This window comes from Lolium perenne, chromosome 3, assembly GCF_019359855.2.
Source record: "Lolium perenne isolate Kyuss_39 chromosome 3, Kyuss_2.0, whole genome shotgun sequence".
NCBI classification, from domain to species: Eukaryota; Viridiplantae; Streptophyta; class Magnoliopsida; order Poales; family Poaceae; genus Lolium; species Lolium perenne.
This window is the reverse complement of record NC_067246.2, coordinates 259,166,500-259,192,434: the sequence shown is the minus strand read 5'-3', so window position 1 is coordinate 259,192,434 and position 25,935 is coordinate 259,166,500. Positions and strand designations below refer to the sequence as shown.

General features: G+C 51.9%; 4 protein-coding genes across 5 annotated transcripts; 1 reads left to right on the top strand and 3 right to left on the bottom strand.

Annotated features, from left to right (window-relative positions):
* Positions 1-3,139: 3,139 nt before the first annotated feature.
* LOC127338755 (WAT1-related protein At5g64700-like) lies at positions 3,140-5,021 on the bottom strand. Its single transcript, XM_051364750.2, has 6 exons — positions 4,778-5,021; positions 4,648-4,710; positions 4,423-4,539; positions 3,939-4,338; positions 3,688-3,839; positions 3,140-3,611 (listed from the first exon to the last, which is right to left on the bottom strand). The coding sequence occupies exons 1-6, from the start codon at positions 4,954-4,956 to the stop codon at positions 3,392-3,394; spliced, it is 1,131 nt and encodes a 376-aa protein (XP_051220710.1). The 5' UTR covers positions 4,957-5,021; the 3' UTR covers positions 3,140-3,391.
* A 9,063-nt stretch (positions 5,022-14,084) lies between these two features.
* Positions 14,085-16,521, top strand: LOC127344869 (WAT1-related protein At5g64700-like). The gene is made up of 6 exons (XM_051371219.2): positions 14,085-14,781; positions 14,942-15,007; positions 15,120-15,236; positions 15,316-15,715; positions 15,820-15,971; positions 16,124-16,521. The coding sequence occupies exons 1-6, from the start codon at positions 14,606-14,608 to the stop codon at positions 16,287-16,289; spliced, it is 1,077 nt and encodes a 358-aa protein (XP_051227179.1). The 5' UTR covers positions 14,085-14,605; the 3' UTR covers positions 16,290-16,521.
* A 775-nt stretch (positions 16,522-17,296) lies between these two features.
* LOC139838154 (uncharacterized) lies at positions 17,297-19,405 on the bottom strand. Its single transcript, XM_071827516.1, has 3 exons — positions 19,265-19,405; positions 18,271-19,146; positions 17,297-18,124 (listed from the first exon to the last, which is right to left on the bottom strand). The coding sequence occupies exons 1-3, from the start codon at positions 19,403-19,405 to the stop codon at positions 17,297-17,299; spliced, it is 1,845 nt and encodes a 614-aa protein (XP_071683617.1).
* Positions 19,406-21,257: 1,852 nt separating this feature from the next.
* Positions 21,258-24,449, bottom strand: LOC127344868 (prefoldin subunit 2-like). Of its 2 annotated transcripts, none has more exons than XM_051371218.2 (3): positions 24,353-24,449; positions 24,130-24,208; positions 21,258-21,931 (listed from the first exon to the last, which is right to left on the bottom strand). In XM_051371218.2, exon 3 carries the CDS (start codon positions 21,884-21,886, stop codon positions 21,443-21,445), a length of 444 nt encoding a protein of 147 aa, XP_051227178.1. In that variant the 5' UTR covers positions 21,887-21,931; positions 24,130-24,208; positions 24,353-24,449; the 3' UTR covers positions 21,258-21,442. The 2 variants fall into 2 exon arrangements, with proteins under 2 accessions (XP_051227178.1, XP_051227177.1); XM_051371217.2 differs by having other exon boundaries at positions 24,142-24,208.
* Positions 24,450-25,935: the final 1,486 nt, after the last annotated feature.

Below are 25,935 nucleotides of genomic sequence, written 5' to 3'. Positions count from 1 at the left end.
TTCTACCTTTTCGACGAAAACTCCTCTAGATAGACGGGACCACAGCAGAGAGTGCTATCACCACTCTAGAACACCGTCCTTCATGAAAATCCTATTTTCACCTTTTTGAGGGGTCAAACGTCTTGTGCTACAACTTACAAGTCTTTATCAAACACTCTACACAACTTAGCACACAGTTAAACACTCACAAGTCTTTATCAAACACAAAAAACCAACTTAGGGGACGAAGTGCTCTTCCACACGTCATGTATTACAATATCCAATACAGAAAGGAGGCCACAAATATATCAATTACTTCTAATTTGTAAATCATAATCACATTAGTAAGCCGCTGAGTCAACATTCAGCCATCTCATCTTCTAATATATAAATCACAATCACATTTGTAGGCAGATAGAACCATCGGCAATGAAGTGAACGAAGAAGATGATACGATCATACGACACGCGATGTGACACGCATTGGTTGGTGAATATCACCTACAATTAGACATGAGATATCATCTTCTATGACAGCGGTATGACAGGAGATCGCTCATTTTGTACTCTTCGACGCTCGAGGGACCGTTTGGATGCGCGAGTTGTCTCAGGGAGGGGCGTGTTTCACAAGAGAAATTGATTGAGGTCCCTACGCATATTATGTCATTGATTGGAGTACGCACGAGGCTATCACCGGAGGTTCTAGGATCGAGAGGGGAGACGGTGATTGATTCGGTGCGAACATCATGGAATCACCAATCGGGATCCGAGGGCAGGACCGGTATTTCAGATTCTGCCATGGGATTGGGAGTTCGTTGACGCTAAAGTCTCAAAAAAATTGGCTTCTTGGGTTTGTGATAGTGAAACTTCAGGTGGAAAGTTGACTTTATTGCAATCTTGCTTGTCTGGAATCCCTTTATATTATATGTCCATGTTTCTTATGAATAAAACTTTCTGTGGGGAAGATTCTTTTGATAAAATAGAAGTAAAAAAGAAAAAAATATTGCTTGGTGAAGTGGAGAAGGATTTGTAGGTCGAAATCTAAAGTTGAATGAGGGTCTTCTGATGAAGCATCTGCATAAATTCTACAATAAGCAAGATACTCCCTGGGTGCAGTTGGTTTGGAACTATTATAACAATGAGGTGCCTCATGCTTCTAAATTATGTGGTTCATTCTGGTGGAAGGATATTATGAAGTTGGCTATCAAGTATATTCCTCTTTGCAAGATCACCGTTGGCACTGGTGATACTGCCTTATTTTGGTCTGATAAGTGGCATGTTCAACCTATGATGCAGAGTTTTCCGAGACTGTTCTCATATTCTCTAGATGATAAGCTCTCGGTGAGGGATTTCTTGTTAACTCCTAATAAATCTGAGCTGTTTGAGTTGCCCTTGTCACAACAAGCTTATCAGGAGCTTATTGCCCTGGAAGTTGTCTTAGATCAGTGCCAGGTGCATGATGGTATATCTGATTCATGGAGCACAGTTTGGAAGGGAGGAGTGTTTTCCTCCCAATTGTATTACAAACATTGCTTTAGTTCATTGCCTGATGTGGGAATTTCCAAATGGATTTGGAAGAGCAGGGTTATTTTGAGAATTAAAGTATTTGCTTGGCTGCTGGTCAGTGATAGGCTAAACACTAAGGATATGCTGAGAAGGAGGCATTGGAATGTTGCTGATGATTTGTTTTGTGTCCTTTGCCCGACACATGTTACTGAGGATTGGATGCACTTGTTCTTTCATTGTAATTTCAGTGTAAGGATATGGAATTATCTTCAGATTGAATGGGAGCCTAGCCCTACTTTGGAGGCTATAGTTCATGCTGCCATGAGGAAATTCAATAAGCCTTTCTTCTCTGAAGTGGTGATTATTGCTCTTTGGCACATTTGGAAGCAGAGAAATGAGGCTATCTTCCAGGGTATACTGCCTTCTTTTAGGGGTTGGAAAAGTCGTTTTATATTGGATCTCTCTCTGCATAAGCATAGGGTGAAGGAGAAGCATGTCCAGAGCCTGTCAAGATGGATTGACTCTCTTTTGTAATTTTGTAGTGTAGTTTGTTGTAAATATTTGTACAGTGGTTGTTTTGGTTTAATAAAATACTGTGGGGCTCAAGCCTTACAGTTTATGCTCAAAAAAAATCTAAAGGTGGCCTGGGTGTCGAGTACTTAACAAAACAAAATATTAGGTTATAGGTCAAGTGATGGTGGAAATTAGAAACAAGACATGGATTATGTGAAAGAATTGTTAAACAGAAATATTTGTGGAACAAAAGTGTAGCTAATGTGAAAATATGGTTTAATGATTCTCCTTGTTGGGAAACCTTGTTGAAAATAAAAGAATTGTATATGGATGGCAGAAAGGTGGTGTTAACAAATGGTAATTTGGTAAGATTTTGGAAAGATGCTTGGCTAGGGGATGTTCCTTTGCAGGAACAGTTTCCTCTCTTGTTTGATGTTGGCCAAGAGCCTGATGCTACCTTTCAGTATAATGCAGCTAGGAATTTTGTTGTACTCTTCAGAAGAAGGTTACATAATGAGAGTCTAGATCCATGGAATTATATTAAAAATGCAGCGTTAGAGGTGTCATTATGTGAGATGAGGATATGGTTTCCTGGAGCTTTACTGCTAATGGGTTACTAAGTTTTCGACACTTATTATGAATTGGAGGGAGTACTGGAGTTTGGGGTTTGTGGCCCTAACTACAAATGGATTTGGAAAGATTTATTGCCTCTTAAAATAAGGATCTTCCTATGACAGATGACGCAAAATGTGATAATAATTTGAAAAGGAGAAAATGGGATGGGGATCCTAAATGTTCGTTTTGTGACCTTTTGACAGATGATGCAAAGAAGATTGCTCGTTCTAATTTGGGAAGACCAACTGGAATGCTGACGATCACTGAGGGCTGATGTGGAGGTTGCAAGCAGTGTTTGGCTTTTGATAGCTTTTGTTGGTGTCTACAGGCCCGTAGAAGTATTCGAGGGCGAATACTTTCAGCGGATTTCCTGTTAGCGTCACCCACAAAACGTGCTATGAGTCTCATTACCCTTTCTTTTTATTTCCTATGTGTTCAGTTCTGGTGGTGTTTGTAGAATATTTGTTATTTCCGTGAAGAAATTAATGGAAAGAGGATAGCCCGTTTGAAAAATAAACATCCAGCCATCTTCATCTCCAAGTTACTGTATATGCAGCCTAAGGGCTAAAGATTGCACACCTTCAAAGAGTGGATTGTTAGCCTTAGCAGTCTGCAACTTCAGGTGACCGTGGTTTTCAAATACTTCAGGTGACACTGCTTTTCAAAGTAGATTAGGCCCTTTTTTGTTCCCCTTCTACTATGTGGATTGAATCGAATTGAATTTTAAGTCCCTGAAATAATTGGATGGAGTCGTTCCGAATCTCTTTTAATCGATCAAATCAGACTTGTTCAACCGGCGATATCACAACTGCCTTATCGTGCTGCTTCATGTCCCCTTTCTCTTGGTCGCCCCTCTCATCCTTCTCATCCTTTGCAGATCTCTCTTCTTCAGCGCCATCGATCACATTCATCTCACCGCACGGCGCGATCCGATTCTCCCTGCTTTTACCCCACAGCACGCTATACAGACCTCCAACAAGAAGAATCCCACCCAAGATACTGCAAAAGGGGGGAAAGGAACGCAAATGAATTCAATGTTTCGAACAGCTGCAGAGTTTCACAGTCGAACAGCTACCTGCCGAGGTGAACGATCTCTCCTAAGAAGAAGGACGAGGAGAAGATGGTGAAGACGAAGCACAGTGGGTTCCAGACTGCGAGGAAGACGGGGCCTTTCATGTCGGCGCACCACGCTTGCAGGTAGTAGGACACTCCCGTCACCACGAACCCCTGAAGCATCGATGCATATCCATTACATCAATAATTCATTTGCGGTCTAGGGAGAGGAGGAACATGATTATCAATCACGATGAAGACGAAGCTCCTTACCGTGTATAGGACGGCGAGCAACGAGACATCGAACCGGAGCTGCCACCGGGAGAAGTCCCTCTCGGCGACCAGGGCGACGAAGAAGCACTGGACCGCGCTGAAGACACACTGCGTCGCCGTGACAAGCAGCTTGTTGGGGTACTCCTTGAGGAGCGCCGCCTGCAGGACGATCCACAGGGACCACGTCACGTTGGCGAGCACCATGAGGAACGTGCCCTTGATCCACGTCCCCCTCGTCGTGTCTCCGTCTGCGTGGGCGGTGGCCAACGCGCGGTGGTGGTTGACTGGGTTCAGGGACGGCCCGACGTAGAAGGCAATGAGTAGAACTCCGGCGAGGCAGAGTGCGACTCCAGTGAGCTTGGCGATACCTGAAGGGCTCCTCGGCTTCACCACTTCCATCCTGTCCCATGAGTGTCAGTGCCAATTGCTTAAATTTTTTATAATAGCAACAAGCACACAATAGTAGTATGGGTCAGATTAATACCTCAGCAGAAGCGCTATGAAGAAGGTGACCACAGGCATGGAGTTGCTCGTTGCAGATCCTACGGTTGCAGACGTGAACTTGAGGCTCACGTTGTACACATTCAAGCTAAATGTTGTCCTGGAAACAAAAGCCATTATCATCATCATTCATTCATTCATCTTTAACATCATTCATTCATCTTTAAATTTTATGCATTGAAAACATCCTACTACAAGAACAGCTTACCCAATCAAGGCAAACAAGAACAGCTTCAGGAGCAACCGGAACGACAATGACCGCGCATTTTTCCTGCAAAATAATCGGTTTACACTTTTTCCTTGCTACGAAGCTTGAAGTAGTACTAGTTGACTGTTACCTTTCGAGGAGAATGGCTAGAGGCAGCAAGAGAAGAGAGGCGGCGGCCTGGCGGTAGAAGATGAAGACGTAGGTGTTCATCCCCTGGTTGAAGGCCCCCTTGGAGACGACGAACATGCCCGTGTAGATGACCTGTATGATCACCGCGATGATGTACGGCTTCTTCCCGTCCGCCCCCATGGTACCACACCACGGGGCTATGTCAGGAACAGCAGAGATCGTCTCTGCTTCTGCGTACAGTGTGAACCAATCGATCTCTCGCCGGCCTCTCTGGTATGTGCTGGACATTGACTGAATCTGCAACTAGCTACCTGGCTACTTATACACATGGAGAGGTGCACACTGAGCTGGAGTAGTAGTACTTTTTTTTTAAACCAAGTAGTACTTCAAGTTGATATCATGATAGTAGTACTTCAAGTTGATATCATGATATGGCTTAATTAGGTCTAGGAAACGACCTAGGTAGGACCTCAGTATCTACCTGCCTTCCGTTCAGCGGGTCGGAGAGAGTAGACACTCTTGCAAGTCAAAGAATCTGGAGTGGCCTAGACAATGTTAACAATAACTATCTTGACGGATTCAAGTATTCAACATGACGAGACGACGGTGTATCAAACAACAATACATGCTCCATGCATGGTTTATGGGGCGAACAACAAATATGGTACTGTACTATGATACTCTGATATTCACTGATTTGGTTCACACTACTGCTCAGGTAATAATGTATGATGCCGGCCTGGCAGAAAACAAAGGTGACCTCGTTAGCAGCCAGTCAAGTCGAGGAGAGTCAAATTAACAAGTCCTTGAGCCACATATTTGCACCCGGTCGCTTCGTGTGATCGGTATGTGTAATCGTTCTAAGCATAATTAGGATCGCGCCGTCTAGTATCTAATAACTTTACTTAAGCTGTAAGTCTACTATCAAACATGCATGCTATTCACTTATTTATTCCTAAAAATCAAACAATGCATGTTCTCGATCCTAATAGAATCATTAGAGGGATATTTCTGACGCATCATGACCTCGACGTACAGCTATGCAAGTCGCCAATTCTTGTATTTTCATCATATTTTATAGAAACATTGCCATCACAGCGAACCACTATGTAAATCAGTGAACAGTGACTGAAACGGAAAGTCTAAAACACTCGCTACAGGGTATCCTTTTGAGAATTAAAAGGTACTCTTTTGAGTGGGTTGTGACTTAACAGAAATAATGTTGCGCTTGAAAAAAATTAGACTCCTCTACGACACTTAAATTGCCATGGGATTTTCATAATCAATATCATATGCATTACCACTGAATTTTTCAAAGCAGAGATCAAGGATAGGAGAACTAATACATTTTGCATCACGAGCACATGCACAATTTTCATTTTTTTCATCCGTGAGCGACCACGGAATTCGAGAGCGTGTGAGAGAGAGAGCGCGTGAGGCGACCCACCTCCACGCGACCGCCGCCCGCCACTCCGGCGACGGCGTCCACCTCCCCACCCGTGGGTGGCCACTCCGGCCCCTACGTCCACCCCCGCAGAGGTCCTTCCCCGCTCCCGTCTCCCCCCTCCCTCCCCATGGCTCCCCCCAGCGCCTCTAGATCTGACCGGTGGGCGGACATGGTCGAGGAAGAAGAAGCCTCCGACAGCTCCTCGTCGCGGCGTTCCTACTCCGACGTGGTGCACGATGGCAGCCCCAGCCCGCAGCGTGAGGGCGCTGTGGATTCGGCGCCGGTGGGGGCGTCGGGGTCGGCGCGCACGCCACCTGTTCGACGCTTGGCCTCTGTGGTCACAAGGCCGGAGCGGTCTTGGAGGGCTCCCTCCGGCCCAGGGTGGCGCGCGCCTGGCCAGCAGCAGAAGCGGCAGCGCTTCCTGGGCCCGCTTCCTTCCTACAACGTGCCGGACGGCGTGCCGGCGGAGCTGGCCGGCCTCTGCTTCAACTGCGGTGAGCCGGGTCACGTGGCGGCGGCGTGCTTGGGCAAGACCAAGTGCCTCAGGTGCAAGGGCGTGGACCATGTGGCGCGGCAGTGCACGGTGGTGCTCCCTCCGCGGGGACCGCCGCCTCCTCCGGCTAGGAGGCCGTCTCTGCCGCCGAGACGCGCCGACCTGCCGCCGCCACCTCCTCCGCCTCGGGTGGTGCCTCAAGGGAGCTGGGCGGGTTCCTCCCCGCCGGCTGTTGAGCAGCGGCAGACACCTGCGCGGGAGCGCCTGGGCGCGCGTGGTACGCCGCCGGTGGAGGCGCGGCGAGAGCAGCCGCCGGTTCCGGTTCAGCGGCTGACGCCGGCAAGGGAGCGGCTTGGGCCGCGTGGTGACCCGTCGGCCTCTTCTCCGCCGACGGACTTGCGCTTCAGGCCGGTGGATGAACTGCGCCGGGAAGGTCGTAGCTGGGACACGCCGTTGCGTATGGCTGGCTCGGCGGCGGCGGCATCCAGCGAGCATAGAGCCGCTGCCGATGGAGGTGCGGAACGCTGCATCATCTACCGCTCGCAGGAGGTGGAGGAGGCGGAGCAAGCCCTGCGTTGGAGCCTGGTTGCCTACGTCTCTGGCACGAGGAGGCCGGTGAGCTGTGGTGCGGCTCGGGACGCCATTGCTGAGCTCTTCCCCGCCTCGGAGGGGCACGCCTCGGTCCACAGGTTCTGGCCGGCAGACTTTCTGGTGGTCTTTGACTCAAGGGCTCGGCGCGATGAGGTGCTCAACGCTGGGGCTGGCGTGCTGGACGCCGCGGACTTCTCCCTCCGGTTCAGCCCGTGGAATAGACAGCTACAAGGTACCCGCCGTGTGTTCAGCTACCGTGTCCATGCCGAGGTGGTGGGCGTCCCAGCCATCGCCTGGAGCCTAGCCACGGCCAAGACCATCTTTGGCTCGTCGGCGTGGGTGGAGAGGCTTGGCACTGAGACTGCTAGCCGAGCCGATATGGGATGTTTCAGAGTGACGGTTTGGACTGATGACCCGGCACGGCTGCCTCGCTCCAAACAGTTGTGGCTGGCGGAGCCCCTTGAGTTCGACGAGGAAGATGAGGACCTCTTGCTGCCGGTTGCTGCCCTTGTTCCCCAGGAGGTTGCTCTGCTCGAATACAACGCTTCCATCCACTTGATGAGGGTCGAAGACGTGGGAGCTGTTGGTGGTCGCCACCCCCGCGGCGAGGATAGGCGCGACCACGGAGATGCAGGAGCTGGTGGCTCGGCGGGCGCACCCCCTGGTGGCCATGGACCGGGTGCCTCCTCACCGCCCTCTAGGTGGCCGGGGGCTGGCCCAGGTGCGGATGCGCAGCGGCCGGCTGGGCGTTGGGGCGGTGGCCGCGAGCGGAGAGTTGCTCTGGGCCGCACGACCGAGATTTCCCCTTGGCCCGTTGTGGCGGTGAGCCAGGAACCGTCGATGGGGCGCTCGCCTCAGCTCCAGCCTCATGGAGTTGGCGCCACCGTCGTGGTTCCGCTGGTCAGCTCCTCTAGGAGTGTGGATGACATCGCGTCCCCGGCCGCTCCGCCTGCTCCGGTGCGCTCCCCTTCCGGCGTGGTGGCGGATTCACAGGAGGCCTCCTGTACTAGGAGCTCTCCTTCACTCCAAACGAGGCCGGCGGGAAACGGCGTGGATTTGGGCCCCGTGCTCTGGTCTGATGTGGATGGGGACTCTGTGGCTAGTTCTCCCTCCGGCTCGCGTTGCTCGAGTGTTTCGTGGGACACTCCACTGGACTTTGAGGTTGGTCCTCCCGGCAAGACTAACTCGGAGGGGATGTCCATGTTCGCCGTCGAGATCTCCCCGGACTCCTACCTGCAGCGGCCGGGCCGGGAGATGACGAGCGCTGGCCAGGCGTCGTTGTTAGCTGTGGATACGCCGCTGGTTGATGAGGGGAGGGCGCTTGACGTGGACCCTCTCACTCCACTGGGGGCACATCCGGTGACACCGACTCCCGTGCAGCCGGCCTGTTCCGCCCCGGCTGCCTCTGCCTCTACGGATTTGGGCATGGGACTGGCGGCCTTCCGCGAGAGATGCAGGATCAAGAAGTTGCAGCCGCTGTTGCCTCAGCCGGCTCCGAGGAAGCCAAGGAAGAAGAGGCAGCCGCCCTCGGTGGTCCGCCGCAGCACTAGAGTGGCGGGGCGCTTTGCGCCCGGGTCTTCGATCAAGGTGCAACAGAAGACATTGATGCTGCAGCTAGGTATCGCCAGGGAGGGTGAGACCATTGGTGTAGATACGCTGCAAGCCTACCTAGACTACTTCCAGAAGAAGCCACTTACGGATGAGGATCTATCTGCCTGTCTGGCGCTCTTTGGCTGGGTGCCGTCTGCCTTGCCGCTTGCCGGCGATGAGGATATTCTCGTGGTCTAGCCCCTGTCTTACGTGGCTCGTGTGACATTCCCGTGTTGTAGCCATCTCTCTTTTTCAGAACCTTGACTATGTCGGATTACCTCTCTTTGTTGGTGTGGAACGTAAGAGGGCTTAACTCCCCTGCCCGTTGTGATGCCATCTATCAGTTAGTTTTGCTCTCGGGTGCGAGCGTGGTGTGTTTTCAGGAGACCAAGCTGCAACTGGTCACGCGTGCGGTGGTGGACCGCTGTTGTGGTAGGGATTTTGACGGTTTCTTCTTCCTCCCCGCGGCTGGTACGTGTGGAGGCATTCTCCTCGCGTGGAAATCGTCTGCGGTCTCCTTCTCTAACCCGCATATCTCCACCAATGCGGTGACGGCTAGGGCCGAGGTGACTGGATCGGCCGGCTGGTGGTTCACAGGGGTTTATGGCCCTCAGGCGGATGGGGACAAATGTCAGTTCTTGCAGGAACTGAAGGACATTCGCGACTTGCACCCAGGTGCGTGGGTGGTGGCCGGAGATTTTAATCTCATTGTCGACGCCGCAGATAAGAACAACAACAACCTCAACCGGCGTATGATGGGGAAATTCCGTAAGCTTCTTGCCGATCTGGAGCTCAAGGAGCTCTATCTAAATGGCCGGAGATACACGTGGTCTAGCGAGCGTGAGCGCCCTATGATGGAGCGCCTCGACAGGGTTTTCTCGACGGTGGATTGGGAGACAGAGTACCCCTCCTCCTTTCTCTCAGCCTTGAGCTCTTCCACTTCGGACCACTGCCCCCTACTTCTCAACCCAGCGGCCCAGCTCAAGACTGGGCGGAGATTTAGGTTCGAGGCTTTCTGGCCTAAGGCCGATGGTTTCATGGAGGTGGTGGCCGGGGCTTGGTCCTCGACGCCGGTGATCGCCAATCCTTTCAAGAGGTTGGCGGCCAAACTCACGGCTACTTCTAAGGCCCTCATGAGCTGGAATGATAAGTTCATTGGCAATGTTAAGCGGCAAATCTTACTTGCCAACGAGCTTATCTTACGTTTGGACGTGGCGATGGAGACGAGGCCCCTTTCCACGGGCGAGCGGGGTTTGAGGAAGCTGCTCAAACGGAAGCTGTTGGGCTTGGCATCCCTGGAGCGCACCATAGCCAGGCAGAGATCGAGGATCACGTGGCTCAAGGAAGGTGACGCTTGTACGCGCTTTTTCCACCTTCACGCAAACCATCGGCGCCGAAAGAACTTCATTCCCCACCTGCGGGTCGACGGGGTCTTGGTAGCCGACCAAGATGACAAGGCCCGAGTTGTTGACGACTTCTATGAGCAGCTGTTGGGCTGTGTTCCTGAGCGTGGTTTCTCCCTCGACCTGGACTTCCTTGGTGTGCGGACACATGACTTGTCGGACCTGGAGGCGCCGTTCTCTGAGGAGGAGGTGTGGTCGGTGATCAAGTCTCAGGAGCCTGACAAAGCCCCTGGACCGGATGGCTTCACCGGTAGATTCTACACCGTGTGCTGGCATATCATCAAACATGATGTCTTGGAGGCCTTCGAGACCTTGTGGAGGGGGGATTCCCGCGGTCTCCAGATGGCAAATCAGGCTTTGATCTCCCTCCTCCCTAAGCATGCGGACGCGGTTGAGGTGCGGGACTTCCGACCCATTAGCCTCATCCATAGCGTGGCCAAGTTGGTGGCTAAGGTGCTCTCCTCCCGCCTCGCGCCGAAGATGCCACAGATCGTGGGCCCGCATCAGAGTGCCTTCATCAGGGGGCGTTGCCTTCATGATAACTTCCAGTTGGTGCAATGCACAGCTAAGCGTCTGCATGCCACCAAGACCCCGGCCGTTATGTTCAAGCTCGACATCACCAAGGCTTTTGACACGGTCGACTGGGCCTTTCTCCTCGAGGTCCTTGCCAAGCTCGGTTTTGGCCCACGCTGGATTGCGATGGTTTGTGGTCTTCTTGGTACGGCATCCACGAGGGTGTTGTTCAATGGAGTGGCGGGTTGCCTGATCTCCAACAGGCGTGGGCTGAGGCAAGGGGACCCTCTCTCCCCTTTGCTCTTTGATACTGTCATGGACGTGCTACACCTCCTGTTTGAGAGGGCTGCGGCCGATGGGCTGCTTGCGCACCTGGCGAGTCGGGGTCTCCGGCATCGTACATCTATGTACGCGGATGACGTGGTCACCTTCCTCAAGCCGGATCGGTTGGATCTCCTCACTTGCGCGGCCATTGTGGAGGACTTTGGTGAGGCGTCTGGCCTTCGCACCAACCTCACCAAGTGTTATGTCCATCCCATCAGGTGCTCCCCTCAGCAGATTGACCTTGCTCATGACATCCTACGTTGTGAGGTGGCGACTTGGCCATGTAAGTACTTGGGGCTGCCGCTGGGACTCCGTAAACCAACTGCGGCCCAGCTGCAGCCCGTGGTGGACAGTGCGGCCAACAGGCTTCAGCCCTGGTGCGCCAAGCTGATGACGCGTGGGGGGCGGACCATCTTGGTCCAGACGACCCTCTCTGCTATCCCGGTGCATTCAATGATGTCCCTTGACATCCCGCCTAAGACCTTGCAGGCGTTGACGAAGATCTGTCGAGGTTTCATGTGGAAGGCCAGGCTTGATGTGAGAGGTGGGCACTGCCTGGTGGCTTGGGAGCAGGTCGCATCCCCCAAGGCGTTGGGGGGGCTGGGTCTCCCTAATCTGCGCCTCCTCAACCTTGCCCTGCGCTCCCGTTGGGCGTGGCTGCAAAGGGTCGACTCGACCAAAGCCTGGGTGGAATTTAACCTTCAGATTCCGCGTTTGGCTAGAGCCCTCTTCGAGTCCGCTACAGTGGTCATCTTGGGTGACGGAGAGCGTGCGCTCTTTTGGAGGGATAGATGGCTCAATGGGGCGCGGGTCGCCGACCTCGCACCAAACCTCCTAGCCTTGGTGGCAAGCCGCAAGGTCAGTACTCGCACAGTTAAGGAAGGCCTTGACGGTGAGTGGTTGCGCGACTGTGGCCCAGACTTGGGGCATGCCGCGGTGGCGGAGTTCTTCCTCCTCTGACATGTTGTGGGCGCTGCACGGCTGGTGCCTGAGCGCTCGGATGAGTTTGTGTGGCGTTGGTCTATCGATGGGAAGTTCTCGGTAAGCTCGGCCTATCGGGCCTTCTTTGCGGGCAGGGTTGGGGCGCCGACGGCCTCGCAGATCTGGCGCTCGCGTGCCCCTTACTCCTGCAAGTTCTTTGCGTGGCTCGTCTCAAGGAACAGATGTTGGACAGCCGATAGGCTGCAGCGTCGTGGCCTTCCCGCCCCGGCCTCTTGCCCCCTTTGCAATCAGGAGCCAGAGACGATTCAGCACCTGCTTCTGGGATGCGTCGTGGCTCGGGAAGTCTGGACCTGGGCTTTGAGCCGTTGGGGTATGCTTGGTTGGCTACCTGCGGCTGACAAGGACCTGATCTCCTGGTGGACCTCTAGACCTGGACAAGGGGCCTCGCAGCGAGACTTGTGGACTTCGTTGATCCTGGTTTTCTGGTCCATCTGGACACACAGGAATGATGTCGTCTTCAACTCGGCGACGCCGGCGGTCCTGGCGATCAAGACGAAGATCAGGGAAGAGTACGGAAGGTGGCGTCTAGCTGGGCTCTTTCGTAGTGATAGCTTTGGCTTCCCGGAGCCGGTGGAGTTGTGGTGGCAATTAGGAGAGTAGGCTTTGGGTCGGGGAGCTGCCACCCCATGTTGGCAGCATGAACTTGCCGCTTGCGGCGTCTCCGGGCTTCTTTGCCCCTTCTTCTATATATTAATACACACCTTCCAGGGTGTATTCTCAAAAAAAAATTTCATCCGTAGTAGAATCAGTCTCATAAGATCCCATAAAAGTAACAAACTCCTAAATTTGCTTGATGTGTAATAATTATATCTGTCCTTCCTAAAATACTAAGAAATTGAGGTTCAATATTATTCATACATTATAATCTGATGAAGTGCTTCTCGTGTTCTTGAGAGCAACTAATATCATATAGTCCACCAATTGCTGTAGCAAGATCATTCAATAAATTTAACAAGCTTCAGTTTGGGTTGTTGCCCCAGGCCAAGTTCGTCTTAATTAGAGTGAGGTTGCAAAAGTTATTGCAGTTTCAGTTTGGGCTGTTGTCCTAGGCCCGGTAGTACCAAGGTTTGCGGTAGTAATGCTGCTCTACGGGAGTGTTAACAGAGAAGGGAGCACTAATGGCTGTGCTTTCCGACAAGGAGATAGAAGATGCTCATTTTTAAATGGGCCCAACACACAGTGGCGGAACTAGCTGGGTGGAAGGGTGGGGCGGGCCCCAAGACTAGGTTGACATAGTGTCTCGACATTGACTCTCAAACCCACTGTCCACATGGTGATCCTGTTTCTGTTTGGGATCACAGGTGGCCCTCTAGGACTCGGAACTGCACATTGTTGACTGGTACGACATAGCTCTGAGTTCTTCTTCATGACGTGCGTCGTCGAAAGACCTTCTCACTTCGGATGCTTCCGATACTCCTGCTCTAGTGGACCTAAAAGGTCGCTGAGCAATGGTCCCTACTTATCCGAATGTCTCATAGGATGGCATATACTCCCTCCTTCGCAAAATAGGACGCGTATAGGTTTTTGTCGAAGTCTAATTCATTCAAGGTTAGCCAACTACATAGAAAAAAGTGTCAACATTTTGTAATCTCAAACCAATATTGTTAGAACAACCGTAAAATATACTTCCATATTGTGTGCACTTGGCATTGTAGGTGTTTATGTTTTTTTCTGTATAGTTCATCAAATTTTTTTAAAAAAAACTTTGACCAAAGACTATATGCTTTGGGAAGGAGGAAGTACACAGAGAGACAATCATAGAGGTAAGCCTCATGAGTGCGGTGTGACTTGCCATATATGCAAATTGGCAATGACTTGGCATCGGACCAAAATTTCACAACCACACACCATGTTTTTTCGATTTCACTTGTTGATCTTTATATATACTCTATGTGGTCTGTGATTTGTAACCCTTTTGAATGATAATGTTGCAATAAAAATAGTTGTGTGCATGATTGCGCTTTTTGCTCATTTTCATAACCAACGAATATACATCGCATAGCTTTCTTGTCAAATTTACTTCGTAGATGACAAGGCAAACACATAGCATATGACAGAAAAAAAATGAGTTAGAAATCTTAGCGCCAAATCATAACCGTTGTAATTGGGAACCACGGTACGAACAACAGAGTAGACTAATCTGTGTGTGTGGAAAAATGTGGTGGATAGATTTTTTTTAATACCCGGTGGACATCCACCGAGGTGAAAATCAATCAGGGGGTACAAAAAGATGAGTGCTTGATCCGTTTTCAATAATAAAGATCTGTGCCTGCCCCAATCGATGACACACAGTTCCACGTGACTTACTGCAGATTGGACCTACTGTGCACGGACAATGACCCACGGCAAGGTCCTTGTCTATGAAAAATGAGTTCCACTCCTATGTTATATCGCTGGATCGATCCGGCCGATTCCATTACTAAGAGCCCATAAACTTAACCAGCTAGCTAAAGCACGTGCGTGGCCATGGATGCAAGCAAGAAACCTTACACTGTAGCCGTCATCATACAGCTCATCTACACTGGCATGTTCGTCGTCTCCAAGGCAGCCTTCAACCAAGGCATGAACACCTACGTCTTCATCTTCTACCGTCAGGCAGCTGGCTCTATCCTCCTGCTGCCTCTCGCCCTTCTTCACCAAAGGTAAATAACGATCGATCCAACCCTCTAATGTGCTTAGAGAGAGTAACGTGCTGAAGCCAGCGATTTTGAGGTTATGCATTGAGTTGTATCGGCCTGACACAACCTAGTCTTTAATTTGCCGAAACATATATGTACATGCTGAATTGCAATTTATGTGTAGGAAAAACGCCCAATCAGCACTGTCATTCACGTTGCTGTTGAAGCTCTTCTTCTGTGCATTAATCGGGTAAACACCATCGTTTTTTGTAGTTTCTCCGCCTCTTCGGATTCGGATTTAGAATACTTTACCAGAAAGAAACCAACCCCCTACTGCCGTTCTTTTGGTGGGTTTCCTGCAGGATTACATTCAGCTTAAATCTGTACCATGTGAGCCTCAAGTTCACCTCCGCAACTGTGGCGGCTGCAACGGACAACTCCTTGCCTGCGGTTACCTTCTTCCTCGCGCTGCTGCTAAGGTAAATTCAACTTGGGAGTAGCCAACTCGCACGTACGGGGTGGCGACAAATGAGATATGACCCTGCTACTTCGGCGCAGGATGGAAGTTGTGCATCTGAAGAGTCCCTCAGGCATTGCGAAGCTCACCGGCGTAGCGTTCTGTATCGCTGGAGTACTTACCATCGCCATTTACGCCGGGCCGTTGCTGAACCCTTTGAGCCACAGCCATGGCCAGCTCGCTCCTGGGGCTCCATCGAGGGCCCAGGGAGGGGCCTGGATCAAATGGACGTTTCTGATGGTCGTGGCAAACGCGGCGTGGTCCCTGTGGATCGTCCTCCAGGCGGCGTTGCTGAGGGAGTACCCCAACAAGTTGCTCGTCACGGCGGTGCAGTGCGTGTTCAGCGCGCTCCAGTCGTTACTGGTGGCGGTGGCGGCGGAGAGGGACCTCTCCAGATGGAAACTACGGCTTGACGTTGGCTTGCTCGCAATTGCTTACTCCGTAACGAATTATGACTTTGAAACCTTTTTAAAAACTTGTCCCCTGATTATCCATTGCATCTATCAGAATGATAAAGCAGCAGTACTAACGGATGATTTTGTCAGGGCTTGATGGTGATGGGGGTAGCCTACTACCTCCAAGCTTGGTGCGTGGAGATGAAAGGGCCCGTCTTCCTCGCCGCGTGGACACCGATGTGCTTCGTCTTCACCACCTTGTGCTCTTCCTTCTTCCTCGGAGAGACTGTTCGCCTCGGCAGGTAGGGAACTCAACTACTCAAGCCAACCATCTATAGAATAATACTACTTGATTAAGATCCAAGATTCCAGTTTGCAAACGAATTTCATTACTTAATCCCTGAAATCTCCGCTCTGCTACCTGTTTCTGTTCTGCCTGTTGGCATGCATGCAGCATTTTAGGTGGGATCCTGCTGGTTGGAGGTCTCTTTAGCGTGCTCTGGGGCAAAAGCAACGAGAGGGAAGGGGAGATCGGTAGTATGACGCCGCGCGGTGAGATGGACACCAACAAAACGGATGTTGCTGTGTGTGTGAGCGACATTAGTAAGATAAACCTGTGAGTGTGCAGATGAGCGCGCAAGAGCATCAAGGCCAAGTGGCTGAAGAACAAGTAACTTTTAGAAATTATATACACCGAAGTGTGATGTTCAGATTCTTTAAAAACCGGGATCATTTTAGATGAAGGGCATCACTAATCGATCCCCTCAAATTTAGTGTTTTAGGACATCTCCAGCGGCCCGATCCATTTCGAACACCAAATGTGTCTGTTTTGGCCAGTTTGGGTTGGGTTGCGGAGAGAAAATTGGATGTGTCCTCCCCCTTGTCCGTTTGGGTCAGGGGCAAAACTCAGTGGGCCGATACATTTCTTTTTTTCCACCATCATGGCCAACCCGGTGATCAATGTCGGCTCATCCCGTCGCTAACCACAACACCAGCCTCCTGTGTGGCCTCTTGGTCCCCGCGGGCGCCCCATTGATTCTCGCGTGCCCCTATCGTTTCCTATCCTGGCCGTGGCTATAAAAGGGCCGCCGCCGCCGCCAGGGTGGGAGGTCGAACCTTAGCAGACCACAACATAGCAGTACCCATGGTACACCACATCACTACCATGTTAAGAGCATTTATTCACTTTAAGACTTGACAGAAATGGTTCTAACGTTTACTTTCTAAGCATTCAAAAGAATTATTTTTAAAGAACATAATCATTAGTGTAACCATAATTCATCTCTTCACATTTTATCAGCGAGTTGGAAGGTGCACTATGAAGCAGCATAGACATGTAAACTGCGGTCCGCCACACTAACAATCAACTAAACAGGATCATAGACATAGCGCTATCACTCATATTGAACTGGAGCATGTACATCTCTCTATCACTCATACTAATTAGACGTTACCTGCGCACTTACTCTTTTTTTTGAGTGTTCACCGGGGAGAGCAAAAGCTCTCACCTGAATATATTTCTCATTTTTTTGTCACAAGGACAGGGGTGAAAGACCCCAGGGTTTTGGCAGCAGATTTACATGGGGAGGGGAGACCAATCCAACGCAAAGGGGATAGCCTCAGGAGGTTACAATCGGACAGGGGGAAGGTAAGTAAGCCACAGATCGACGTCGGCGCGGTGGTCAAGGGGGAGTCGAGCCCGCCAGAGAGTAGCGTCATCACGGCAGCGCTTGCGAATCCAGGAGAGCGAGGGGGTGAGGCCTTCGAAGACGACGCTGTTCCTGTGTTTCCATAAGTGCCAGAAGCACAGGAGGCGCAGCGTGGAGGCCGAGCGGGCAGGGGCCGTGGCCGGCAACGGGCAGACTGAAACCACGTCAAGCGTGGCATCGTCGGCAACGGGGGGAGCGCCGAGAGCAGCCCAGAACTGACGAGCGAAGCTGCAGTGGAACAAGATGTGGGTAGGAGTCTCCAGGTCGGCGTCGCAGATGGGGCAGCGGCTGCCGTCCTCCTCCAGAATCCCCTTACGGAGCAGGTTCGAGCGGCATTGGATGCGCCCCTTCACCAGCAGCCACGCAAAGAATTTGACCCGAGGCGGGGCGGAGTTGTGCCAAACAAAGGTGGCGTTCTCATCGCGGACGCCGCCATCGGAGCAGAGCTTGTACAGCGCGCCGGTCTTCAGACGGCCTCCCTCGCGGGCGCAAAGGGGGAGAGTGCGCCTGTCCACCGCCGGAGATAGGTGGATGGAGCCAAGCAGCACCATCAGCTCCTCGCGCTGACGCTCCGCCGTGGACGAGAGACGAGCCACCAGGAGGGAGTCAAGCCCGGCACGGAGAACCTGCTGGACCGTGGCCGAGGGGGCAGTAGAGTGGGAGAGCAGCTCAGGCATAGCCGCGGAGAGGGCGCCGCGCGGCAGCCAATGGTCGTGCCAAAAGGCTGTACGAGCTCCGTCTCCCAGCTGCACCCGCGAGATGGCGCGGTAGAGCGGGAGCAGCCGCAGGAGGGAGGCCCAGTGAGATCCGCAGAGAGCCGATGAGCGGCGAGTCGCGTCCTCCAGGGGTGTGCCGGCGAGCGTGGCCCAAACCCAACGCGGCCACGACTCACCAGGGCAGGCGAAGAGGCGATGAAGGAGTTTGGTGAGGAGGCAGCGATTTTGAATATGGACTGGCACACAACGTCCCAGGCCACCAAGCATTTGGCGCCCGTCACACGCTCAGCACCCGCCCAAAGAAAGGCACGGCGTAGCTTGTCCAACGCGGTGACCACTCCAGGAGGGAGCTCCATCGCGCCCATGGCGAAAGTGGGAAGAGCGTCCAGCACGGAGTTGAGCAGCACCAGGCGGCCTCCCGGGGAGAGGAGAAGGGCCCGCCAGCCCGATAGGTAGCGGTCGACCTTGGCGATGAGGGGCGCAAAGTCGGCGAGCCGGAGTTTGTCGGCGGAGAGCGGCAGACCCAGGTAGGTCTGGGGGAATCCCTCGACCCGACATTGGAGAGTGGCCTGGATCTTCGTGAGCACAGCCCCGTCGACGTGCATAGGAACCAGCGTGCTTTTGTGGTAGTTGATCTTGAGCCCGGTCGCGTCGCCAAACTGATCGAGGATGAGCTTGAGGCGGCGCGCCGCAGCACCGCCCGCGCGAAAGATGATGAGCGTGTCGTCCGCGTACTGGAGGACGGGGCAGGGCACGCCATCAACCAGGGGGTGTTGCAGGGTGTCATCGCGACGCACAAGCCGTTGAAGGACGTCAGCCATCAGCAGGAACAGGTAGGGGGACAAAGGATCCCCCTGCCGCAGGCCGCGCATGATTTTGATCCACTTCCCCGGGATGCCGTTGAGGAGGATGGCCGAGCGCGACGACGAGAGAAGCAGGTCCATCCAGTCGCACCACAGCTCAGGGAACCCGCGGGCGCACTTACTCCGACCAGGGCAATACGACGAACAGCTACTGCGCGTGACGCTCACGCAGGAAAGGGAGCAGATCACCTAGGTGCAGGCAAGTAGGAAAGCGGTGTCTTACTAGTGTCCAGCAGGGAGATTGACTCGCGGGTGGCCTGTTGCTCGCGGCCGCCGTCGCAGGTGATGAAGAAGCCCTTGGTGTCACCGGCCTGCCGTGGGGGAGAAACTTGCGCTTCCTCCCCTTGGTGTCGCCGCCGGCGTTTGTGTTCGGCTTTCCCGCGGCAGAGACCATGTTGATGTGGTGGCTGCCTTGGGGTTTCTTCTTCTCGTCACCCTCCACCTGCATATCTGTGCTATGCAAGGAGACCAGCGAGCGTCGATCGGGAGGGGATTTTTTTTTTTCGAGAGTATGCCAAAGGCATACCATATCTTTATAGAAGGCAGAGGTTTGAATACAAGAACGGCACCACTCGCTACAAGCAACGAGGGTAACCCCACACACACCGGGTACAGACGAAACAACCACAACACAAAGCACCTGTCCTAAGCAAAGAACCAAGCCACGTCTCGACCGACGCCAGCACCTCCGTAGAAGAACAACTCCGGCAAGGCCTTCCTCATCAACGCACCATCCGAAGGAGATCAATGGCGGGACTTGGTCGGACCCAAGAAGACGTCCTCAAGAAATGCCAGCAAAGGCGTGCATAGCGCCCTGGAAAACTGCCTTGGACCGCTGCGCCACCGGATTAGAGCCGCAAGGAACCTCTACATCGTGTCTTCACGCACGAAGCTCTCAACAGAGTCACGACGTCGACGACGCCGCCATCGTGCCGATCCGCACCGGATCAAGGCTTTCGCCCGAAGACACCCGAACTCCAAGGGTAGGGAGATGCCGACACTCCACGGCGACGCCTCCAAGGAGGGGAACGACGCCCACGGGCGACGTCGCCACCGGCCCAACCCAAGCTAGGCAAGACTTTCGTCCGAGTCGTCGACCATCTCCGAAGCCCTAGAGCAAGGGCAGAGCGCCTTTGAGCCTCTCACCGCTGCCGCCACAGCGCCTCAAAGATGAAGCCGCAAAAACTGCAAGCCACTCCGACACACCCCGCAGGCCGAAGATCCGGTCAACCTCCATCTCCACCTCCAGACCGACCAGGCACCGCAGCCTCCATGCTCCCCTCCAGCCGGAGCAACGCTGCCCGCGGTGGACCTCGCCCACTCCAGGCGCCCACCCACGTCCGTGTCGCCCGGCCCGAGGCCCAGATCGGGCCCATGAAGCCCAGATCTGGCCCGCACTCCATCCTCCTCTCTCCGCCGCCGGGCGACACCGACCTCGCCGGACTCGAGGCGGCGGACCTCTGCTCGCCGAGGCTCTCCCCGGCCGAGCTTCTCCGCGCCGCCACCTCCCGCACCGGCCACGCCCCGCGCCGCACCGCCGCAGATCTCGGCGACACGGACCTCGCCGGGCTCGAGGCGGCGGACCTCGCTCACCGAGGCTCTCCCGGCCGAGCTTCTCCCGCGCCACCACCTCCCGCACCGGCCACGCCTGGCCGCCGCTCCGCTCTCTCCTGCTGCAGCCCTCGCCGGACTCCGCCATGACGCCGTGCCGCCTCCTCCCGGACCACCGCCGCGCGTCGCAGAGCCCGCAGAGCCCCCGCGCCGCCGCCCGCACTAGCCCGCCGCGCCGCCCATGGCGTCCCGCCGCCGCACGAAGGGGACCCGCCGGGCGCGCCGCCCGCGCCCGCCATCTTCGACGGCCAGGCGTGGCCGCCACCGCCGGCCCTGGCGGCGGCAGCGGCCGGAGGAGGAGCTTCGGCGGCGGCTTCTCTAGGGATTGGCGTGGGGAGCCTCCGGAGCCGCCCGTGCGTGGCGGCCCGGGAGGGGAAACCCTATTTTTACAGGATCGGGAGGGGATTTGGGAGTGGCCCTGAGCCGGACACGCCAAGATCGTACGGTTATTATTAGTTCACTTTCCTATCATGGGGAAAACACAGCGCCCTCGCCATATATCCAACTTCCATCTGGAAATTCATGCTAATTGTAACGACGGATTTTGATATCAATGCAACACAGTACAGGGTGGGAAATTTTCATGAATCTCTCGACGGGTTTTGATATATCAATGCAAAACAGTAAAGGGCGGTGCGACAAAAGGAGGACCACGGAAGTCATTCTGCAATCTTAGCAAAGATCTGCCGTTACCAGCAAAGTTATGATCTACCATAATCTCCAGTTTTACACATGAGGATTCAACAGTACTACAGCATACGTGTAGCATGAACCCAGATACAGTCTCACTATATCGATTGACATACACATACCACGAACAGCAGTCTGATTTTGACAGAGAACAATGCAAGTCTCCCTCTTCTGCCACTACGCTCTACTGGCCACCTGCGGGGCCAACAAGAACACCCTGTGCAGAGGCTTCCTTCATGGTGACATCTTCCTCAGCATTGCCGTCGCCCTTCCGGATCCTGATCTTGTACTTGAGCTCAAACTCGGTGATCTCCTTCTTTTTCTTCTCCAGCGCCTCCTTCATGCGGGAGACCACCTCCTCGAGGCCCTCCTTGTTGCGGTGCACCGCGGGCAGCACCTCCTTGATGGTCCTCTCCACCAAGACTCCACCGATCATTCTGTAGCAACGCCTCGTGGGGTCCAGAGGCTCGATTGCACCAACCACAAGAGAGTGCTCGCTCACTTCCATCTCCAGCTCCGTGATCTTGGTGTATAGCTGGTTCATTTCGGTGCGCATGTTGGCATAGGTATTTGCGACTACTTGCTCATTTATGGGTTCTTTGCCGTCGCCACCTGCTCTGCTTGCCATTTTCCTTGCGAGGGATCTAACCACAGAAAGGTATCACAAAGAAACCTGCAGAGAGAAAATGAACATTCTTGTTAGAATCAACAAGGTAAATTTTTCATTGCAGTATCAAAAGCATACAGATAACTAAACAAGTGAAAAAATTCAGAAGATAAATTTTCCGAAAGGGAGAAAACAGAGAACAGTCCGAACACGTAGATGCCAATAATCACTATGACTCAATACTTAAAGAAATACGCTGAAGCAAAAAATCCACAAAGAGCATTCAAAGGCAGACATATTTCTGAAGCATACCAACAGCTCTTGTGACCAATAGTATTGAACCAAAGAACCTATGTAGTATTCTTTCAAACTGTCAGTCACGAGAGAAAGTTGATGTTTGCACAGTAAATAATTATTATCCAATCATAAACCATGCTGCCCTGACTAAGGTTCAGAGGTTGCTACAGAAACTACCGACCTGACTAAAGTGCAAATACAACTAGCTATTTTGGGTTATTTCATCCATTGGAAAGTTATGCTGTTCTGCTTGGCCCAATTAATAATGAGTAAACCTGTAATAGCAAGATGTCCTAAGGTTATTTCTGGGTCCTGGTGATGAAACAACAACCCTGTTTAGCAACCAGACATATTTGACACCCTTCGTAGTTCAAATCTCGAGGAGAATAAAAAGAAATACCCAGAATATGGATGAGCAATGTTCATATATTCATACAGGTTTCTTGAGCTGGCAAATGCAACATGAACTCACCATATGCTCCAGTGAGCAATTCTCATTCAAGCTATGCTGGCAACTGTAACATGAAATCTGTAACTTGGTCTACACACAAAATTCTTGCTCCAGCAGATAACATGCAAAACCATAACCCCTGGCAAATAATTCATGTGATATTTTGATTTTATGGGCCTAACCAGTCCTGTTCGCATATGCAAATCTGCTACTAATTAACCAATCAAGATAGCCATAGCCTGGAATGGGCACTCACAGTTTTCACTAGTAATTTCAGGGGAACAATACAGACTTCACTGGAACTTACATAATTATCTCGAACAAAAACAAAGCATCAAGATACATAGGACACACAAGAAAGGACTGAATTAGGAACGAGGTAATACGTGATAGGGTATGGGTGGCACCAATTGAAGAGAAGCTAGTCCAGCACCGACTAAGGTGGTTACGGCATATCCAAGCGGAGAGCTTCTGAAGCATCAGATAGTGCAATTCTAAAGGGTGGCAAAAAATACTAGGAAGAGCAGAAGGCGACCAAGGTTGACATTGGAGGAGGGGTAAAAAGGTACTTGAGGGATTAGAATGTACCTACAGATTTGTCTCTTAACAGGATTGCATGGAAATCAGCAATCCATGTGCCAGAATCTTAGTTTACTCCTACTTTGTTTGCTCTGTCGGGTTTCATATCTAGCCTACCCCAACTTGCGTGGGACAAAAGGCTTTGATTTTGTTGTTGCAAAAATAAAGCATCAACCGATAGATGACTGTTTGCGAAAAAAGCTAATGTCCCCAAGTTTGACACATAAACATCATTAGCCTCCCTCTTGCTTGACGAACAATTTACACACACCATGAATTCATGCCGAGTTACGATACATGTTTTTTTATAAAAGAGACACGGAAGGCAAGTAAGCACAGGAATACATCTGTTGTGGTAAAACCTCCAGCATGCATAGATTCAAAGAAACTCGTACAGTTATTACAGCCGTGGAAGCCCCCTGCACCCTCCTGTGACCAACGACCTACCACAAACTGACTTAAATCATGCTCTACAACTCGGGTCTTAATAGCCTTATAACCATATATGTGTCACTCGGCCTAATTCAAGCAATCTCACACAAACAGGGAGGCAAAAATGTCAAGACTATCTAGTGAGTAGGTTGACATCAAGTGCGCACTTCGTTTGAGGGCAAGGGTGGGGATATCATTTTCATCTGTTTGGTTGGGTGGGTGTGATGAGCCAATCTTTTGTTGGGTTGGAAGAATAAGAAGTGGTTAGGGCTATCCAGTGTCATGATTAACTGAAGGGGTGAGGGTAGATAGGTTTTTATGATGACCTCTTTGCTTGAGAACCGATAGATGACTGTTTTTTGTAGTAACAGTATTTCAGAAATTGACAGCAAGAGGTAGCACACAAATCGATCATCAAATCATATTAACCAAGCCAGCACATTCACAAGCAAAGCATCATGTAACAGCACATCGCAAGATTTCACAATCGAGGGGGGACGGGGACCTGTGCAGAGACCTGCGCCGGAGGAAGGTCGCCGGAGCTCGGGAGGTACGTGCGCCGGCCGCCGGAGCACCTGCGAAACCTTCACAGGGAAAAGACAGAGAATGAGAGGGGCGAGAGAGAGAGAGAGATACCAGGAGAGAGTGAGCCCCGCGGGGATTGGAAGGTCGTGCGGAGGCCGGCGAATCCGTTCTGAGGCGGAGAAGGAGGGCGGGGGGCGGGCTACCTGCGCCGCCGCCGGCGACGGTAGGGTTCCGTGCGAGCCTTTCCGCGTGCGAGTTGAGAGAGGACGAGAGCGAAGGAGTGCCAGGTCGAGCGAAGCCAGCGAATACACAGCCAATCTCCAGCCCAAACCTGTACAACGGGCCAGCCAGACACGCAAAGGCCCAGTACAGCCTCAAACGGGCCTGGCACGGCACCGCACGCCAAGGCCCATATATATACGGGGCGTGCCAGGCGCTAGCACAGTAGCCCGCGCGGCCGCGCAGCTGCTGCGCGGGATGCTATGCGCTATTCGGTTATTTTTTCTTGTTATACTAGTGTGCTACTCTTGGGGAAATGCACTTTGGCTCATAGGAGCATTTGCTCTCATTGTGTGAATCCACATTTCGAAGTGTCAAAAAATTCTCAACTAAATTTTTACATGTACATCTAGACATTTTATGTTGGTACACAAATTTTCAGAAAAAGAAAAAAAATTATGTGGCTCTTGTAAAAAAGATAAATTTTGATGCTGTAACACGACTACGTACAACACATTTTTTTTGTTTTTTTTGTACACACCACAGAAAATGTTGTTTTTCCACGAAAACTTGTGTACGAACATAGAATGTCACGATGTACACCAAAAAATTTATGTCAATTTTTTTTGATATTTTTAAAATTAATTTTTAAATATTTTGTATAATGGGAGCATTTGCTCCTATGAGCCAAAACATCACCTCCGCTACTCTTGCCGCTATTGATTCACGACTTCAATAGCTACACGTGTGCACTTATCTGTAGATTGCAGCTTAAATTAAAATTGTAGAAGAACCTATGTTGATATTCATAGGTGTATGGTTTGGTATCTATTTTTACTTGCATTCAGATAAGTATAAAATTGTGTCATGATAGAACAAAGAGTTTGAAAACCTCGAATACCTAGTCATTTCTTTTAAATATTATTTTGTTGGAGATAGCTCGTATATCTCTATCATGTATTATTTGCTATTATAAATATATACGTGGCATTTTTTTGTACAAAGAATTGTGACAATTTTACTATCCTCTCATCCACCCAAGCCTCACCCAACTTGTCATGATAGCTCCATTTGCCACAACAATGTCTTCCGAGTGACTTTTCCTGTGAAACATCATGCGCTCCACTAACTATGGTCTAGATTCCTTTTTTTAGTAAAATGCACCCATGGTACTTAAATTTAACAGCTAATATTCCAAAATTACAAATAGAAAAGTATTTGAGCAGTGTTGGAGATGCAGTCTTTTAGTCGACGCGTTGGAGGTGCAGCTTGGCATCGTGGGGCTAGGAGGATGGAAGGTGGAGGAGTCCTGTCGAGCGTCAAGGATGACGAGAAGGCGTCGATAAGAAGAGGACGACGTGGAGGTGTCGATGAGGAGGCGGCGGCAGATAGTAGTGGCGAGCGGCGACCAATGGGTGCGGTTGTGGCGAGCGTCGGCGGCTGGCGGGAATGTGGAGGAGATGTTGTGCCTTGTGGTTACACCTCACTCCACTTGGGTGGGTTCAAGGCGTCTCCACGTTTGGGTTTTTGTAAATCCTAAATATTGATGGGCTTTTCGGGATATTCA

Excerpts from the sequence above, each read along its gene's own strand:
- LOC127338755 (XM_051364750.2), bottom strand. The coding sequence starts at position 4,956 with ATGGGGGCGGACGGGAAGAAGCCGTACATCATCGCGGTGATCATACAG. Across the intron at positions 4,540-4,647 it reads TTCTTGTTTGCCTTGATTGG|GACAACATTTAGCTTGAATG; the intron begins GTAAGCTGTTCT and ends TTTTGTTTCCAG. Across the intron at positions 3,612-3,687 it reads GAGATCGTTCACCTCGGCAG|TATCTTGGGTGGGATTCTTC; the intron begins GTAGCTGTTCGA and ends CCCCTTTTGCAG.
- LOC127344869 (XM_051371219.2), top strand. The coding sequence starts at position 14,606 with ATGGATGCAAGCAAGAAACCTTACACTGTAGCCGTCATCATACAGCTC. Across the intron at positions 15,237-15,315 it reads TTCCTCGCGCTGCTGCTAAG|GATGGAAGTTGTGCATCTGA; the intron begins GTAAATTCAACT and ends ACTTCGGCGCAG. Across the intron at positions 15,972-16,123 it reads GAGACTGTTCGCCTCGGCAG|CATTTTAGGTGGGATCCTGC; the intron begins GTAGGGAACTCA and ends GCATGCATGCAG.
- LOC139838154 (XM_071827516.1), bottom strand. The coding sequence starts at position 19,405 with ATGCAGGTGGAGGGTGACGAGAAGAAGAAACCCCAAGGCAGCCACCAC. Across the intron at positions 19,147-19,264 it reads TTCTCCCCCACGGCAGGCCG|GTGATCTGCTCCCTTTCCTG; the intron begins GTGACACCAAGG and ends GCCTGCACCTAG. Across the intron at positions 18,125-18,270 it reads TCGCCTCTTCGCCTGCCCTG|CTGGGAGACGGAGCTCGTAC; the intron begins GTGAGTCGTGGC and ends TCGCGGGTGCAG.
- LOC127344868 (XM_051371218.2), bottom strand. The coding sequence starts at position 21,886 with ATGGCAAGCAGAGCAGGTGGCGACGGCAAAGAACCCATAAATGAGCAA.